The following is a 20,623-nucleotide window of genomic DNA, read 5'->3' on the forward strand; positions in this document are numbered from 1 at the left end:
TTTAATTGAGGATAGTGAGAATGAAAGGGCCTTAGATACTGCTTTGGATGCGACTAGCCTAGTAAACACTACACATTCGGTTCCGGTTGTAGAAGCCACGCAGCAGGCTAACTGGGTGACTGTGAGGCGGCATAATGGCAAGAACAAACACCACTCTTCCGTTCCGATTAGAACATCAAACAGGTTCTCCCCACTCAGTGACGCACCCACTGAGAATCCTGTTGAAAGTGCCCTAGTAATTGGCGATTCTATTACACGGAACGTGAAAATAGAGACACCAGCCACCATAGTCACATGTTTGCCGGGGGCCAGAGCACCTGACATCAAAGCAAATTTAAAAGTGCTGGCTAATGCTAAACGTAAATATTCTAAAATCATTATCCACGTCGGCACAAATGATGTTCGACTTCGCCAGTCGGAGATCACTAAAATTAACATTAAAGAGGTGTGAACTCGCAAATTCAATGTCAGCAAAAGTAATTTGTTCTGGCCCTCTTCCTGTTCGTCGGAGTGATGAGATAGTTAGCAGGTTATCATCACTCAATGGCTGGCTGTCTAAGTGGTGTGCGCAGAATAATATAGGTTTCATAGACAATTGGAAAAGCTTTTGGGGCAGACCTGATCTGTTGAAAAGAGATGGTATTCATCCCTCCCGGGATGGTGCTGCTCTTCTCTCTAGAAATTTGGCAAATAGTCTTAGAGCTGAAACATGACAAACCAGGGCCCAGATCAGGACGCAGACAAACTGGCTAAACCGACTGTCTGCTAGCCGCCTCACGTCACATAACTCAGATAATTCACAGCACATAGAAACACTTTCACCTAGATATTATCACATAGAGACTGTGTCTGTACCTCGAACTAGTAAATACAAAAAACTTCCAAAACCTTTTAAGGGTAAAAATTTAATTGATGTTCAAAAAATGAAAATCACAGATAAATCAGATAAACAAATGATAAAGCTTGGGTTACTGAATATTAGATCTATTTCTTCAAAAGCACTTATTGTAAATGAAATTATCACAGACAATAAACTAGACTTGCTGTGTTTGACAGAAACCTGGCTAAAACCAGACGATTACATTACTTTAAATGAATCTAGTCCTCAAGGTTATGATTATCGACACAATCCTCGACAGAAAGGCAAAGGGGGAGGTGTTGCTGTAATTTATAGTAATATATTCAGAATCATTCAAAAGAATTTCAAATATAATTCCTTTGAAGTGATGGTGCTTTATGTAACATTATGTAAGTTGACATTTGTGCTGGCTACTGTATACAGGCCACCAGGGCACCATACTGACTTTATCAAAGAATTTGCTGAGTTTCTATCAGAGTTAGTACTGGCTGCGGATAAAGTCCTTGTTGTTGGTGATTTTAATATCCATGTAGATAATAATAAAGACGCATTTGGATTGGCATTTGCAGATATTTTAAACTCTATTGGAGTTAAACAACACGTGTCAGGACCCACTCATTGTCGTAATCATACCCTAGATCTAATACTGTCGCATGGAATAGATATTGATGCTGTTGAAATTCTACAGCAGAGCGATGATATATCAGATCATTATTTAGTCTCGTGTATAATACAATTAGCCAAGGCTACAAAACCACCACCCAGCCATAAATATTGTAGAAAAATCACGTCTGCCACTAAAGATTGCTTTATAAATAATCTCCCCGAGCAGTTTCATCGCCTTAGTATACCTGACAACATAGAAGAACTCGATGCTGCAACAGAAACTATTGGCTCTCTCTTTTCCAGCACATTAGATGCGGTCGCTCCTTTACGTCTAAAGAAGATTAAGGAAACTAATCCAACGCCGTGGTATGATGAGCACACTCGGGCTCTAAAACGAGCTGTTAGAAAAGCTGAACGTAGTTGGAAGAAAACAAAACTAGAAGTTTTTCGCCTTTCGTGGAAAGAAAAAATGATTGAGTACAGAACAGCCATAAGAAATGCTAGATCTACTTATTTTTCAAATCTCTTAATAGAAAACAAACATAATCCTAGGTATTTATTTGACACAGTGGCTAAATTAACTAGAAACAGAGATTCAACTGCTGACGTTTCCATAGAGCACAGCAGTAATGACTTTATGAACTTCTTTACTTGCAAGATTGATAATATTAGAGAGAAAATTATAAACATGCAACCGTCTACAGTTTCTCTTCAGACAGTGCACTGTAGTGTCCCTGAGGTAAAACTAGAATCATTCGCCGCTATAGGAGAGGAAGAATTATCTAAACTTATCAAATCATCAAAATCAACGACATGTATGTTAGACCCAATGCCGACTAAACTACTGAAAGAAATGCTTCCAGAGGTCGTAGGTCCACTTCTTGATATAATTAATTCATCTTTAACACTAGGACACGTGCCAAAACCTTTAAGCAGGCTATTATCAAACCTCTTATTAAAAAACCTCAACTAGATCCGAGAGATATAGTAAATTACAGGCCAATCTCGAATCTACCTTTTCTGTCAAAGATACTAGAAAAGGCAGTTTCAACACAACTGTGTTCCTTTTTAGAAAGAAATGGAATCTGTGAGGATTTCCAGTCAGGATTTAGACCATACCATAGTACTGAGACTGCTCTCGTTAGAGTTACAAACGATCTACTCCTATCATCCGATCGTGGCTGTATTTCTCTATTAGTGTTATTAGATCTCAGTGCTGCTTTTGACACTATCGATCATAACATTCTTTTAAAAGACTTGAAAACTATATTGGCATTAGTGGAATTGCTTTGGCATGGTTCAAATCATACTTATCTGACCGTTATCAGTCTGTGGTAGTTAATGAAGAGATGTCGTATCGATCACAGGTTAAATATGGGGTACCACAAGGCTCAGTATTAGGACCGTTGCTTTTCACTCTGTACATGCTGCCCTTAGGAGAGATAATTAGGAAGCATGGTGTTAGTTTTCACTGCTACGCTGACGATACTCAGCTCTATATTTCCTCGCGCCCTGACGAAACCTACAAATTCACAAAACTAACAGAATGCATAGCTGACATTAAAAACTGGATGACAAGAAATTTCTTATTATTAAATTCAGAAAAAACTGATTTCCTAATCTTTGGACCAAAAACTTCCTCACGAAAAAAACCTTGAATACTCTCTAACACTTGACGGGTGCTCCATTAAACCTTCGTCCTCAGTTAGGAACCTGGGTGTGCTCTTTGATACCAATTCTTTCATTTGAAAGTCATGTTTCTAGTATCTGTAAAACCGCCTTCTTCCATCTAAAAAATATATCTAAATTACGACATATGCTCTCAATGACAAATGCGGAACAGTTGGTTCATGCATTCATGACCTCAAGACTAGATTATTGTAACGCTCTACTGGGTGGTTGTTCTGCTCGGCTTTTAAACAAACTACAGTTGGTTCAAAATGCGGCAGCTAGAGTTCTTACTAGAACCAGAAAGTATGACCATATTAGCCCAGTTCTGTCAACATTACATTGGCTCCCTATTAAACATCGTATAGATTTTAAAATCTTGCTACTTACTTATAAAGCTCTAAATGGTTTAGCTCCCCAGTACCTAAGTGAGCTCTTAATGCATTATAGTCCTTCACGTTTATTGCGATCTCAGAATTTAGGCCAGTTGATAATACCCAGAATATCAAAATCAACTGAAGGCGGCAGATCATTTTCCTATTTAGCACCTAAACTCTGGAACAATCTTCCTAGCATTGTTCGGGAAGCAGACACACTCTGTCAGTTTAAATCTAGACTAAAAACACATCTCTTTGCTCTTGCATACACATAACACATCATCAATACATTAACATTTTTCAAATCCGTTAAAGGATTGTTACGCTGCAATAATTAGGTCGGCCGGAACCGAGAACATTTCCTATAACACTAGATATACCTGTACATCAGAACAAGAATGGCATCTACGCTAATATCTGTCTCTCTGCTTATCCTGAGGTTTGCCGGGTGCTGGATCCAGGCCGTATCCAGGTCAGATGGAGAACCTGCGTCTGGACCTGACTACAACGTAGCCCAGGATCCCCGTATCCGCTTGCATATATTTATATATAATCGATTTTTAATCTCTATAATAAAAATGTACAATTCAGATTTTGATCTCCATATACATTTACATATATATATCTTCCAAGGGGTTTTTTCCCTCCTAGGACTTTTTTCCCAGTGCTAGCACGCTGGGTTTTTCTCCTAGGGGGTTTTTTCCACCCCTGGAAGTCAGCCGACATTGGCTTAATGTAGCACCATCTTGTATATGTTACATATTACCACGCTTGTTTGTACAGTTTTAACCACTTCCCTTTTTTTCTGTGCTTCTAATATGTAAAGCTGCTTTGAAACAATTACCAATTGTAAAAGCGCTATATAAATAAATTTGACTTGACTTGACTTTGTCCCCCTCCAGAGCTTCTGCCCTTCATCCCTCATCACTTTGGACTATCATTGGCACAAGGACACACCTTTTGGGAGGGGGAGCTACTGTAACGGTTACATTCTGTTTTATTATCATGGTGTTTTGCCTGCTTGTGTTCCCTATTCGTTTCCATAGTTCCTAACTAATTGCACACCAGTTTCTGTTCAGTTCATTACCACTCCTTGTGTATTTAAGTCCTTAGTTTCCTCAGTTCTGTGTTACGTGTCATCTTTGTATAATGTGGTTATGTTATTCTATTCTCTGGCATGTTCTCTCTTGAAAATTGTTATTAAAGTGCTGTTTATTTTGTACTCCTCGTCTTTGTGTCATTATAACCACCTAACCTGACACTAATATTGAATCACACACTTCAGTTGTTATAATCAAGTCTTTTACATGTGCTTCGGTATATAGTCAACACATTAAAATAAGTGTACTTTAAACACGACAAAAGATTGTTTAAAGTGCACTTTAAAGTATAAAGCTTTTTTTAAAACTGTACTTAACTGTGTTAAGAAACATAGTCATGAAAGTCTATAGTTATATGAACAGTGTACTCATAAGTACACTTAGTGGCATTTTATTCCATTAATATTATCTGCAAGTAGTTATCTGCTTATTTTACAAATATTATCTGCAAGTAAAAATATACTTTTAAGTGCTGAAGTACACTGCTGTACAAGTGCAGATTCAATTAAGCACACTATTTCATGAGGGAACCCAGCGTCCAAGGGACTAACATGGACCAGTAAGCAACCACCCAGAACAGCCCAACAATGCCCTAGATATCAGTCATCCAGAACACCTTTGCAACAAGATAGGAACACACTAAAACACCTAGCATTGGCGACGAGTTTTATACAGCCATATATTTTCTTCACATACTGTGAGTTATGTCAATATTATTACTCTGGGCAGGGTTTTTTGTATTTCAGAAAGGACAGGAGGCAAGAAAACCTAGATGCTTAATGTAATGAGACCCTGATGTCAAAGCACTTAATAAGGTTCTCCAGTTTCTCTCTATTCATCCAATTACATGTAACCCGAGAGCAGGTTTAAGAACAGGTTGAACATGACAAACAAACTTGATTACAGAAGCAGAAGAGTAAAGACATCTTCTAAACACCAACTGTTTTTGCCAAATCTCTCTTGATAGCAAGTTGCTGTTTATCCCAGGTGGTACGTATGGGTCGTCAGCATGCTCACATGCACCATCATCTGTCTACAGGAGATTACAGTTAAGCCCTGATATTCATTAGTCTGTGGATCAGGGCTCCAGTCTACATGTTTTCACTAAAGCAATAAATCATGTAAGGTCTTTTACCACAGTTAAGCATGTTTTAGGTATTTTGTATCATGTTGTACCAAAGAACACCCCTACAAAAAAGATAGTGTTAAATAACTTGTTAATTTATTAATAATAATTATTCTCCTAAGTAATATTAGTTAGTCTATGATTATGGTGGCAAGTAATCCAGCCAGTGAAAAGAGTTAATATTTATTTTTTTCACAAATTAAACCTTTCAGGCATGTTTTCCAAAGTGCACTTACTATTTGTTGTGACCAAAAAAGCGAGAACGCTTTTAAGCTGTAGGTGGGCGCGCACGCACGCGCTCGCGCACAGCCACTGGTGTTTAATATCGGAAAAGCAGAGGGAGGACAGCGGTGTTAGATAATCGGTTTTATTCCCGAGTGCATTTTTTCTCTCAACCTTTTTTGTCTCAGCCGCTTGTGTTAGGGATTCAGGGTGATATTTATGAGAAAGGCAGATTATTCCCGTCCATCTGACCAGAGACACGCATGAAGAGCTCATGGCAATATTTAACTGCAGCAAACTTACTTCTAAAATGGGACGAGGAACTCCATCCAATCAACTTTTTAAACTTGGATGATACACTTTCCTAACTGAAATAATATATTTTAATGATATTATGACAGATGAGTAAATCTATTAGGATGACTGACGCTTAACATTTTATTTAAAGCAGGTAAGTGGTGAAACTTTTGTTTTTATGTCATCAGTTGTTTTGTATTGACAGACAGATCAACATTGTGGTAAAAGTTATTTATTGCTGTAGTAAAAGTGTTAATGAGAATCTTAGTACCATTGAGCACCAGAAGTGCATTGGCACACACACACACACACAAATCTTAAATGTGCTTCATTTGTTGATTGCTAAATTAAAATATTTTATTTTAAAGGTTATAATTTATAAGGGGAAGAGGTGAGCCTATATGAATGTGAGAATAGTAACATTTTAAGGGATTAGTTCACCCAAAAATTGTGTCATAATTTACTCACAATCACGTCGTTCCAAACCCGTAAGAATGATTGAAACACAAATTAAAGGGATAGTTCACCCAAAAAATGAAATTTCTGTCAATAAGTACTCACCCTCATGTCGTCCCAAACCCTTAAGACCTTTGTTTGTCTTCGGAACACAAATTAAGATATTTTTGATAAAATCCGAGGGTATCTGATCCACACATAGGCAGCAATGACATCGCACCCTTTTAGGTCCAGAAAGGTAGTAAAGACATTGTTAAAACTGGCCACTTGATTACAGTGGTTCAACCTTAAAGGTACAATATGTAAGATTTCTGTCCGCTAGAGGTCGCTAGGGGCCTATTCAAAACAAAGGCGTAGCTTGATGACGGAATCTTGGGACATGTGGTCTCCATCTCAATGGACGGTGCAAAAGATTAGGGATTGGAGTCGGGAAGAAATCATGTTCATGGATGCGATTAATAATGTTACTGTAGTATGAAGCAGAGCAGGAGCTGGAGCGATTGATCAACACACGCCTCACGAGCAGCGGGACTTTTATTATGACACAGTCGCCGGCGCTGCTTCCTCTTTTCCGGTCATGAGAATGAGGTAACGCAGCTCTGTTTATCATATTAGATACATTTGAGTGTGTTGAAAATGATGTTATAACGTTACTCTGTGCGTTCGCTCGGCGGCTGCTGTGAGACACTGTTACACACTGCAGTAAGATAGATCGATTTTACAAGATCATATTAAATGCTGGATGGCTTGTGTTGATAAATGGCATGTAATTAATTTTAAAACATTGTATGATGGAGAAAATACTGTATTACTGTTACTAAAAATAAAGCTGCATCTGATTATGCTATGTTAGCTACTTCACAAAATAGTGTTTTTCTCTGAGGCATGGTAAAGTATCGTACTCGCAAAACATCAAGAAAATTAGATTTAAACAATAAGACTAAACGTGTTGAGCTATATAACAATAATTAGTTGTCCGTCTATAAATATATCAAAACAGATGTTCCTTGTCTATTAAAACATGTAACATATTAAAGCATCTTTGGTGTTTCCATGGATACAATAACGATTCCTAATAACGCGGGTATGACGCAATTGACAGGCGACTCCTCACACGTCCTGGAGCCTTGGGTAAAATTGCAATTTTCTCACGATTTATAAATGGAAATGTGGGATATTGTAAGTACTCAAGTGAACAAAATATATAACACTGGCCTAGTGGTTTGTGGATATTTTACTGCAAAATTCTTACATATTGCACCTTTAATATTATGAAGTGACAAGAATAATTTTTGTGCGCAAAAGCAAAAATAACGACTTTATTAAACAAATTCATCTGTCCCCTTTCATACTGCTACACTATTTCCATTACAGACTAGCTTTAGTTTTTACGTCCGAACGGCGACTCAGTATTGGCCGACGCAGGAGCCAGCCAATTGAACTATGAACTAAATCACTCAGTGGATTCGTTTTAAAACCTTTATAAACTTTTTGGATCTTTTTAGTTTTGGTTACCTTACAATGAAGGGACAGAAACCTCTCTGATTTCATTAAAAATTTCTTAGTTTGTGTTTCGAAAATTAACCAAAGTCTTATGGGTTTGGAATGACACGATTGTGAGTAAATAATAACAGAATTCTCATTTTTGCACGAACGATCCCTTTAAAGTTCTAAAGTTGGTTTTCTTTTTAAAGGGGTGGTTGATTATGATTTCACTTTTTTAACTTCAATCCGTGTGTAATGTTGCTGTTTGAGCATAAAAAAACATCTGCAAAGTTACAACACTCAAAGTTCAATGCAAAGAGAGATATTTTCTTTTAAAGAATTCTCTGTTTAAGGACTACAACAAATGGCTGGTAGGGACTACAACAAGCTTCTTCCTGAGTTAGTGACATCACAAACCCTAACATTTACATAAACCCGCCCCCGAGAACACACAACAAAGGGGGCGGGGCCATGTTGGGCTGCTTTAGAGAAGAGGAAGAGTTGTTGTAGTAGAGTGTTGTTGTCATGCCGTCATATTTCACCGGACTGCTTCATAAACGAGGGTCAGTTCAACACAAAAGATAATCATGACGACACATGCTAGTGGATGAGTTGAATCAACTCCACAGCAACTACATCAATTTATCCACTAACCATTCAGAAACGTCCAGTTTCATTCTAAAAGTTGTAACTTCTTCCTGAGTCTCTCCATCAGTGTCGACTCCGGTTTGAACAATGTAAGGCTGAACACCGTTACTGACAATCCTCATTTTGGCTGCGTGAGATTCTCCAGCTTTGTTGTTGTTCTGAAGCACGAGTTGTTAAAGCTCCGCCCTCTTCTGGAAAGTGCGCCGGAAGCATAGACTGTAAAAAAATATGGACGTAGTGTCCGTGACGTCACCCATAGATTTCTGAAGAGCATTTTTGTAGCAAAAATGAGGCCGCTGCCATCTTATCTGCGCGTCACTGCACGTCACTCCCGGATATCTGAAAATGGGCAAAGAGGCGGGACATGGTTGGAGCTGAGGTGACTCACACCCACCTAGCTCGACGTGATCATGTTACCAGGCAAAGGAGCTCAGATGCCGGCAATTTGCAATTATTCCTTACTTGATGTATGTTGGTATTGGTGATGCTTATGTTGTAATAAAATAATACTCTTTTTTTGTTTACAGAGCTCCAGCGCTTAAGCCACACATACTACATTCACATACCCAGATGCCATCATGCCCATCATCAGCAATGCCAACCATGACTTCAGCAATCTCTCAGTCAGCACAGACGACAGCAGTCTCGACCTGTTTTTCACAGAAATTCCAGAGACCAAAACCATCAAAGGTGTGTACTTTCATCGGGTCCAGCGACTACGTGGCATCTCCACCCTCAGAGACGTAGACCACAGTGAACTAGCCCTTATCAACGTCGGAGGGGATCGCTACACGTTCCCCTGGAGCACACTGGAGGAATTCCCACTTTCTCGTTTGGGACAGCTGCGTCACTGCAGCAGCCCGGATGATATTGCCCAGCTTTGTGACGACTACGATGAAGCCCGGCGAGAGTATTTCTTCGACCGCAGCTCTGTGGCCTTCCGGGTTATCTTAAACTTCCTGGCTGCCGGGAAACTGAGGCTGCTGCGGCAGTTGTGTGCCGTGTCTCTGTCTGACGAACTCACCTATTGGGGCATCGACCCCGTTCACATGGAGCGCTGCTGCCGACGCAAGATGTTGTCCCGCGTGGAGGAAGTGGGAGAGAAGAAAAAGAGGGAGGAAGAGAGGAGACAGAGGAGGCTAGCTCTTCAGAGGCCGATAGTACAAGAGAAGGGCTACATCGGGCTCATGAGGCGGCTGCAGGAAATAGTGGAAAACCCTCATTCTGGCTGGCCTGGGAAGATTTTTGCATGCTTCTCAGTTGTCATGATTGCCGTGACAGTTATCAGCTTGTGTATCAGCACCATTCCTGATCACGATAACAGGGTTAGTGTACAAAATCCCTCTATTTATATCTGTTGTGTTTGTGTTTTATCTATTTTGAGGACACTCCATGGTATACCATGATATTTTGGTAATGCTCTACACCAGTGGTTCCCAAACCTGTCCTGGAGCAACCCCAGCCCTACACATTTCGTATGTCTTTCTGACACACCCATTTCAGGTGTCGCTGTCTCTACTAATGAGCACATGAGTTGAATCAGATGTGATGTATGAGGGAAACATACAAAATGTGCAGGGCTGGTGGTGCTCCAGGACAGGTTTGGGAACCACTGCTCTACACCAACTTAACGCAAACATACACTCTTCAAGGGAATCCCTGGTGTTAAGACTTGTATGGCTTAATATAACGTAAATTATTTCTCTTACTGAAAAATTTAGTATAAAACCCATGAAAGATTTACGTTATTTAAAAATCCATGACATGTTTGGACCGATTTGGACTGGCTTTGCCCATGTCTTCTGGCTGACATGATGTGTGTGTCAAGTTTCATGCAATTTGAAGCATGCTAAGAGCCTCAAAACACCCAAAAAGAATATAAAAGTTTGATGCGTTGCCATCACGATAGTATTCAAGATATCAAGAATCTTTTCACAGGTGTACATCTGTGGTGTCTTGAAGCAAATCGGGTAAAAATTAGAGGGTGATCTCAAAGCATTTTGGAAGTGGCACACTTCCTGCTGCCAGTTGGTGGCACTATGACTTTGACTCACAATAGTCACATCCATGTGATTGGCCTCCTACAACGAACACACAGCTGAAGTTTCATCAAAATCAGTCAATGTATACAGAAGTTATAACACACTTCCTGTTTCCCATTTCTCACCATAAATTTTTTCCATGCCACGAGCAGAAATCCGCTCGCAATTTAGCATCTTTAATGTCTTGGCTTCATGCTGACTGAGTTATACATATAAAAGTTCATTGTTAAACACTTGCAGTCTGTTTAATTCATAAACACAACTTCATTCTTTATAAATCTCTCCAACAGTGTGTAATGTTAGCTTTAGCCACGGAGCACTATCAAACTCAATCAGAATCAAATGTACACATCCAAATAAATACTATACTCACAGGAATCGATACATGCATGCAGCTTGATTGACAAACATCTTGTAAAGATCCATTTGAAGGTTATATTAGCTGTGTGAACTTTGTAAATGCACTGTATTATAGTCGAGAGCTTGGGGGGGCAGGGAGCGTGCAATTTAAAGGGGCAGCAGCCTGAATCGGTGTATAGTTAATGATGCCCCAAAATAGGCAGTTAAAAAAATGTATTTAAAAAAATCTATGGGGTATTTTGAGCTGAAACTTCACAGACACATTCAGGGGACACCTTAGACTTATATTACATCTTGTGAAAACTGGTTCTAGGGCACCTTTAAGGGACCCAAAAGTGCCAGAAAGGTAAAAAACAAAACAAAAAAACAATAGGGCCTTCGCCCTTTCAAGGCACTGGAACCAATGTAAACAAATGAGAAGTGTGAAAAAAATGAACAAAGGAAACAGTTTATGCATCTACCACTTTCATGTCACAGAAAGGTAGTAAAGACATCATTAAAGTAATCCAAGTGACTCCAGAGGTTTAACCTCAGTTTTATGAAGCGATGCAAGTGCTTTGTTTCTGCAAAAAAAAAAAAAAATATCACTTTATATATGTAGTTCCGGGAGGAGCCTAAATATTCAATCCTGTCAATCATCTTTACGAGCGTATATAAGCAGCAGTCACTGCGTCATCCAAGCGACAATTCTTCCAGCATCCCTCCTCCTCCCCATCTCCTCTTCTATTTCTCTCATTCTCCCTATACGCAGTACTGTTATAGGGGGGTTTAACTCGGAGCTCAAGCTGAGCCACGGGTTTGAGCCTCCTTTGAGGACAGCAAGCCAAGTTTGTTTTACCATTAACCATTCAGACTGAATGGGCAGGCGAACTCATGAAACAAAATATTAATCTCCAATGTGCATTCATGTAACAATGTCTGCTCTTGTGTGAACGCAACACGCATGCGTCGTGATGCTCTCGTGAATGCACATTGGCGAATTCAGCTGCAGCCGAACACACCTTTTATCTCAGTAACTTTACCTGCCTTCAAACGCTTTTGCTTCTGTATCTGAAAACATTTGCTTTTGGATAATGTGGTATCCACAAGGAAATTTAGTCTTTCATTACATGAATCCTTAAATAAAATTTCATCACACATTCTGTAGAGGATGCAGTCTGCTTTAGTAATGTGTTAAAATTAAACATTCATCTGATTTCTGCTTATTGTCCTTTTCTAGGGTGAATGCTCGGAAAAGTGTCGCAACATATTCATCGTGGAAACAGTGTGTGTGGCCTGGTTTTCCATGGAGTTCCTGTTGCGTTTCCTGCAGGCTCAAAGCAAACTGCAGTTTGTTCGGAATCCACTTAATATCATAGATGTCATAGCCATCCTACCATACTACATTTCTCTGGTTGTCGATAGCGAAGATGAATCTGAAAAAGTCGAGCTTCACGGCAGTGCCGGGACAAGTCGCGGATATTTAGATAAGCTGGGTTTGATTCTGCGGGTCATGCGGGCCCTGCGGATCCTGTACGTGATGCGGCTGGCGCGACACTCGCTGGGCCTTCAGACACTGGGTCTTACGATGCAGCGAAGCATGCGAGAGTTTGGACTCCTGCTACTCTTCCTCTGTGTGGCTGTGGCTCTATTCTCGCCTCTCGTCCACTTGGCGGAGAAAGAGTTCGCGAAGGGCAAGGCCTCTGGCCCCCACAGCTTTAGCAGCATTCCTTCTTCCTATTGGTGGGCTATCATATCAATGACGACAGTTGGCTACGGTGACATGGTACCGCACAGTATACCTGGCCAGGTTGTGGCCTTTAGCAGCATTCTGAGTGGTATTCTCATAATGGCTTTTCCAGCTACATCTATCTTCCACGTGTTTTCTCGTTCGTATCACGAGCTGAAGCGTGAACATGAAATGATTTGTAAAGAAGAGCGAGTGGCCATCCTGGATGCCAGTGCTAAAGAAGACGCCCAGAGATGGTTGGAGAAACACTCTTTTACTTTGGCCAACAGTAAAGGTCTATGCAAGGGCAATGGCACAACTGCAGGTCCACCAACCCTCGCTGCTACTGCATGCTGCAATGACATCTGATCCATATCACTTCAAACATTTTCTTCATGTGATTTTAAATCTGTTGGAATGTTATTTCTGAAATCAATAAAAGTAGTATCTGTATCATTAAAGGTGCCCTAGAATCAAAAATTGAATTGACCTTGGCATAGTCGAATAACAAGAGTTCAGTACATGGAAATGACATACAGTGAGTCTCAAACACCATTGTTTCCTCCTTCTTATATAAATCTCATTTGTTTAAAAGACCTCCGAAGAACAGGCGAATCTCAACATAACACCGACTGTTACGTAACAGTCGGAATCATTAATATGTACGCCCCCAATATTTGCATATGCCAGCTCATGTTCAAAGCATTACACAAGGGCAGCCAGTATTAACGTCTGGATCTGTGCACAGCTGAATGGAGCAGATGGAGCAATAATAACTGACATGATCCATGATATCATGATATTTTTAGTAATATTTGTAAATTGTCTTTCTAAATGTTTCATTAGCATGTTGCTAATGTACTGTTAAATGTGGTTAAAGTTACCATTGTTTCTTACTGTATTCACGGAGACAAGACTGTCGTTATTTTCATTTTTAAACACTTGCATTCTGTATAATTCATAAACACAACTTCATTCTTTATAAATCTCTCCAACAGTGTGTAATGTTAGCTTTAGCCACGGAGCACTATCAAACTCATTCAGAATCAAATGTAAACATCCAAATAAATACTATACTCACATGATCTGATGCATGCATGCAGTATGCATGACGAACATCTTGTAAAGATCCATTTGAGGGTTATATTAGCTGTGTGAACTTTGTAAATGCACTGTATACTGCCGAAAATAGGCAGTTAAAAAATGTATTTAAAAAATCTATGGGGTATTTTGAGCTGAAACTTCACAGACAAATTCAGGGGACACCTTAGACTTATATTACATCTTGTGAAAACTGGTTCTAGGGCACCTTTAAAATTTAATTGGTTCACAATATATACTGAAGTTTTGCATATTTATGAGTTCCTTTGTCCTCAAACACAGAAATGTGAATGAAAGCATATGATTGCTGGAATTTTTTTTTTTGTTTTTTTGTTTTTTTTTGTTTTACACATTTATATTCTGATTCATATTATTTGTTCAGGCCACAATTCACAGCCTTTTAGATTCCTTCAACCTGTTGGTATTTGTGGTTGGTTGTTTGCATAATTATTCATCCATATTGCGAAAAATGCAATCAGAATATAAATAGTTAGTACCTATTAATTAAGATATTTCTTTGAGAGAGAAAAAAAAAAACCTAAATGTGTACTTCAAGGACTCACTATTTAATTTCAGTAAATTAAGATCTTTTTTAAGTGTCCCTGGTACAATAAATAATATTTAACAATAAATAACAAATATTGTATGAAGTAGTAAATCACAATGTTTTTTTTTTTTGTTTTTTTTATATTTTACTTGATGTTTCTAATTTCATAAGAGCCTGCCAAATAATAAATAATAAACATGCACATTAAAGCAACATAAGGAAGGCAATTTCAGAGATCATTAGCAAGTTAGCCTTGAAAGCATGAGATCCCATGAAACTCTGGGCTTAAATACATGGGGAAGATAATCAAAATGAGCAGAAACAGGTGTAAGGGACTAATTATTAATCCAGGAAACTAACCAGGGCAGCGTTTCCCAAAAGCATCGTAAGCCTTAATTGATCGTAGCTCCATTGGTTTCAATGGAGCTACGATCAACTTAAGCTTACGATGCTTTTGGGAAACGCTGCCCAGGGACTCAGGCAGGTAAAACGGGACCAGAACTCAGAAACTAAACCAAAACTGAACATACACATTAAAAATAATAGGTTATGTTTGTGTTCAATGATTTTGTCAAAAGATTAACCACAGTAACATGAACAACATCTGAAGGACACGAAGCCATTCACTGACTAAGTTAGCATAATTAAAGATAGTGAATTAATTGATTTCATGCTAGAGATTTTGAAAGCAGACTAATTTACACTGCCTAGTCATTTGTGAACAAAACATCATAATTACCTCTGGGAATTGTACTATGGTTATCAAATGTAAAGCACAAAACGGCCTGCTATTGGTGTTTCAAAAGACACACCTATATTACCATGTTTACATGTATCTTCACTAATGTTCAAGGCAGAAGATGACTGCTTTTTTGCTTCTGTCATATACAGTGCCCTGCACCCTTGGTAAATATGAGCAAAGGTAGCTGTGAAATAAATCTGCATCGTTTATCCTTTTTATCTTTCATTAAAAACATTCACAAAATTCTAACCTTTCTTTCCAGCATTTACCCGTGAGTGTGGGGTACTTTTTGGGATGATACAGACATACTGTCAAGCTGTGTTCACGAAGGAAGACAAAGAAGAAGAGTTCAAATATAGAAAATCCAAGTTTAATCCAAAAGGTCGGCAGGCAGGTAACAACACAACGTAAAATGACGGTGAACGGACAAAGAACTGAACACAAACAGGAGCTATTATACACAAAGGGAAATTAATGACGTGCAGCTGCGATTGTGGTTAGTGTCCATGGTGACTGATGAGTGGCGGGAACTTAGAACAAGGGAGCACATGTGACAAGAGAAAACCAAAACAAGCAGAACATGAGGGTGACTGTGACATATACAGTATGTCCTCTTCCAGTCAGATTTAACATTTTTAGTTGATTGGAACATCTTAATTGAATTATTCCTGTTATCCAGTAACATTTTGGCTTCATAATTTATGGAAAAAAAGGGACATCATTTTTCATGTTTTTAGCATCCTGCCAAATTAGTGGCATGTTTAACTACAAATTGGGACACTGTACAAACTGTGAATAAAATGTGGAAGTTTCAAATTTCAATATTTTATTCAGAATATAACATAGATGACATATCAAATGTTTAAACTGAGAAAATGTATCATTTTAAGGGAAAAATAAGTTGATTTTAAATTTCATGGCATCAACACATCTCAAAAAAGTTGGGACAAGGTCATGTTTACCACTGTGTGGCATCCCCTCTTCTTTTTATAACAGTCTGCAAACGTCTGGGGACTGAGGAGACAAGTTGCTCAAGTTTAGGAATAGGAATGTTGTCCCATTCTTGTCTAATACAGGCTTCTAGTTGCTCAACTGTCTTAGGTCTTCTTTGTCGCATCTTCCTCTTTATGATGTGCCAAATGTTTTCTACGGGTGAAAGATCTGGACTGCAGGCTGGCCATTTCAGTACCCGGATCCTTCTTCTACACAGCCATGATGTTGTAATTGATGCAGTATGTGGTCTGGCATTGTCATGTTGGAAAATGCAAGGTCTTCCCTGAAAGAGACGACGTCTGGATGGGAGCATATGTTGCTCTAGAACTTGGATATACCTTTCAGCATTGATGGTGCCTTTCCAGATGTGTAAGCTGCCCATGCCACACGCACTCATGCAACCCCATACCATCAGAGATGCAGGCTTCTGAACTGAGCGCTGATAACAACTTGGGTTGTCCTTGTCCTCTTTAGTCCGGATGACATGGCATCCCAGTTTTCCAAAAAGAAATTCAAATTTTGATTCGTCTGACCACAGAACAGTTTTCCACTTTGCCACAGTCCTTTTTAAATGAGCCTTGGCCCAGAGAAAACGCCTGCGCTTCTGGATCATGTTTAGATATGGCTTCTTTTTTGACCTATAGAGTTTTAGCCGGCTATGGCGAATGGCACGGTGGATTTTGTTCACCGAAAATGTATTCTGGAAGTATTCCTGAGCCCATGTTGTGATTTCCATTACAGCAGCATTCCTGTATGTGATGCAGTGCTGTCTAAGGGCCCGAAGATCACGGGCATCCAGTATGGTTTTCCGGCCTTGACCCTTACGCACAGAGATTGTTCCAGATTCTCTGAATCTTTGGATTATATTATGCACTGTAGATGATGGTAACTTCAAACTCTTTGCAGTTTTTCTTTGAGAAACTCCTTTCTGATATTGCTCCACTATTTTTGTCCGCAGCATTGGGGGAATTGGTGATCCTCTGCCCATCTTGACTTCTGAGAGACACTGCCACTCTGAGAGGCTCTTTTTATACCCAATCATGTTGCCAATTGACCTAATAAGTTGCAAATTGGTCCTCCAGCTGTTCCTTATGTTTACATTTAACTTTTCCAGCCTCTTATTGCTACCTGTCCCAACTTTTTTGGAATGTGTAGCTCTCATGAAATCCAAAATGAGCCAATATTTGGCATGACATTTCAAAATGTCTCACTTTCAACATTTGATATGTTATCTATATTCTAGTGTGACTAAAATATAAGTTTATGAGATTTGTAAATTATTGCATTCCTTTTTTTATTCACAATTTGTACAGTGTCCCAACTTTTTTGGAATCTGGTTTGTATTAGGATACATATTGATCAAGCTCAGGGACTCAAAAAATAATAATTATGGGTAGGGTGTTCAGACACCGGCTGTGAAGGTACTCCGCCCTGATAGGGACATATCACAAAATGTTAATAATGTAAATTTTAAACAACAACGAGCTTTTCTTGGATAACATATGCCCCTTATGCCATCACAGTATTTTTTTATTCTTGAAACAATAACAAAACAATTATTGATGAATAGAATATGTATTGATTATTAAGAACAGTTCCCTTTTTATACCCATTTTTGCCAACAGGATGGTAAATAATAGAAAAAAACAAGTCAAACTGCCCAACTAAAGGAAACAATGATCATAATGGTAACCAAACATTTTTCGATAAACCTCAACATCTAAACCTGTTAATTTTTAAAAAGAACTGTAGGCAAATGACAGAAATAAGAGATTTAATGTATTTTCACTATTTCGTGAAGCTCAACAATCTTTTGCTGCACATCAGAACTATATTCTTTGGTTTTCCTCATGAATGATTAAGGGAATAATAGATGAATGATTAAGGTAATTTGATCCCCCCCCACTTTCAAAAGTTTTACTTCAATAAAAGGTAGAATTTTGTTTTTTGTTTTTGTTTTTTTAATGAAAGATCGAAGGGATAATAAATTCAGATTTATTTTCACTGCCGCCTTTATTCATATTTACCAAGAGTGCCAATATTAGTGGAGGGCACTGAATCTCAGAATGGTCACTGTTTGTTGCGTATTGCCTATAGCAAAGGGGTGGAACTGGTTATGCAAAATAAAAGGTTGGTCACAGACACACCTCTCATCCAACACACTCGCAAATGGCAAAGCACTGCTTGACAATACCACTGAAATTCTAGTAACAGCAGAAACTAAACATGAAGCAAGACAGCGAAGAGCGATGGTAAAGTACCAGTACAACATTATTTGCTTGATGTGTTTAGGAAAAGTATTTTATGCCTTCACAATTTCAATACATAAATTAAAACAAAGGATTGTTTTGATTTATGTATTGAAATTGTGAATGCATAAAATACTTTCAGAAACTGTATAGTTAACTACTGTTTGATTCAATGTGCAAAATAAGAAATATTTTCAGAAGTGTCATATAGATTTAGATATAGATTTTTTCCACCTTGTTGATAAAAAATTAACATTAAAGTTTGATGCTGAATTGTTGCACCTTATGAGGAGCACCTTGTACAGCATTGCTGTGTGTATTAATGATAACAAACATTTATTTATCTGAATGCATCATTACATAGACGTGCCAAAAGACTTGTTTTCTCTTTTTAGTCTGGTGCAAGTGCAATCAAATGGAAGAAGCAGATCTCTTCGTCTGTTTGTCATATTCACCGTTATGCTGATCCTGTTCCTGTGTTACTACATCCCCACCTATGAAAATTCGAAAAGCTGGATGCCAAACGCTGGACTATTTCATCCAAAGACTTTCATCAATACGACAACCAACGTCCCGCTGACTACAGTATCAGCAGGGACTTCTGCTAATCCGTGGAAGCCTCCAGAACCATATTGTGTGGCTTACCCAAACAAGTATAATTTCATCATCAATGAGCCACAGAAGTGCCAGAAGGAAAATGTTTTTGTAATATTGATTATACCAGTAGCTCCAAGTGATACGGCTGCTCGGGAGGCCATCCGTTCAACATGGGGTTCAGAGAGGTTAGTAGGGGACAAAATAGTGAGCTTGTTATTTCTGTTAGGTCTGCCCACGTCACAAGATAGCGAAAAGCTTCAAGCCGATTTGTTGAAGGAAAGTGAGAAGTATCATGACCTTTTACAAAGTGATTTCTGGGACAGTTACTACAATCTCACCATCAAGATAATGGTAATGCTAGAATGGCTGTCTGCTAATTGTCAGAATGCGTCCTACGCAATGAAAGTCGACTCGGATATATTTCTCAATGTGAAAAACTTGGTGAATTTGCTTCTGTCAGCACCAAAGCAGAACTATATGTCTGGACTTGTGGCCAGGGGTGGAATGGTATTGAGAAACCCCGATTCTAAATGGTACCTACCAGAAACGGTTTATGCCCGAGCTCAATATCCACCCTATGCTCTTGGCTTAGGATATGTGTTCTCTCTTGACCTGACAGTCAAACTTGTTGAAGCAGCCCAACTTGTCAAACCCATTTACATAGAGGATGTTTTTTTAGGTCTGTGCATGGAGCATTTAGGTATCCCTCTGACCGATCCACCTGATGGAAGCCTATTTAATGTCTTCCCTGTTGATTATAACCGCTGTCGCTATTCGAAACTCATCGCCACAACGACGCGAAGCTTGACAAACCAAGTTGCATTTTGGAGGAATTTACAGACACCTGGTCCGTATTGCTAACAACAAAAAGCTGAATTTGTGTAATGGTCACATGATTAAATGGAACAGCCAAATAAACTATTTAAGACCAAGATGAAGTAAAAAGGATTTAAATCATTTTAACCCTTAAATGCATGACTGTTTCGCCAATCATTCTTACATATTCGGGTCTTTATCGACCCGGATCTATATCTAACACGGAAGGATCTCTACCTGTCGTGATAATATAAAACTCCTCTGATATTAGAGTAACAATTACAGAAGAATAAAATAAATCATATTTTGTTACCTTTTGGAGCTTGAAAGGGCTCAGTTTGAGCAGATGTTTTATGCCATTATCACTGTCCTCGTCAGAGCTCATTTTCCAGTAAATTCAGCAAATAATAGGCTAGTTTTATGTTTGAGGTCATGAATATGAGCCCATTTGCGATTCTCAAACATATTCTCAGAACTATATCATTTTCAACATCTTCAAAATCAATATTTTGATCGCTAACAGCTTCACCAGATTCATCCTGTGACAGTGACAGTCATATTTGATTGCGTTCAGTACTCGATCTGCAGTAAATCGCTGAGCCATTTCATGTTTCTCTTATTATT

General features: G+C 38.8%; 2 protein-coding genes across 2 annotated transcripts; both read left to right on the plus strand.

Annotated features, from left to right (window-relative positions):
* Positions 1–9,422: 9,422 nt before the first annotated feature.
* Positions 9,423–13,323, plus strand: kcng4b (potassium voltage-gated channel, subfamily G, member 4b). Its single transcript, XM_067401515.1, has 2 exons — positions 9,423–10,169; positions 12,466–13,323. The coding sequence occupies exons 1-2, from the start codon at positions 9,423–9,425 to the stop codon at positions 13,321–13,323; spliced, it is 1,605 nt and encodes a 534-aa protein (XP_067257616.1).
* Positions 13,324–18,934: 5,611 nt separating this feature from the next.
* On the plus strand, positions 18,935–20,044 carry LOC137030799 (beta-1,3-galactosyltransferase 2-like). Its single transcript, XM_067401232.1, has one exon. The coding sequence runs from the start codon at positions 18,935–18,937 to the stop codon at positions 20,042–20,044; it is 1,110 nt and encodes a 369-aa protein (XP_067257333.1).
* Positions 20,045–20,623: the final 579 nt, after the last annotated feature.

Source organism: Chanodichthys erythropterus, chromosome 11, assembly GCF_024489055.1.
Source record: "Chanodichthys erythropterus isolate Z2021 chromosome 11, ASM2448905v1, whole genome shotgun sequence".
NCBI classification, from domain to species: Eukaryota; Metazoa; Chordata; class Actinopteri; order Cypriniformes; family Xenocyprididae; genus Chanodichthys; species Chanodichthys erythropterus.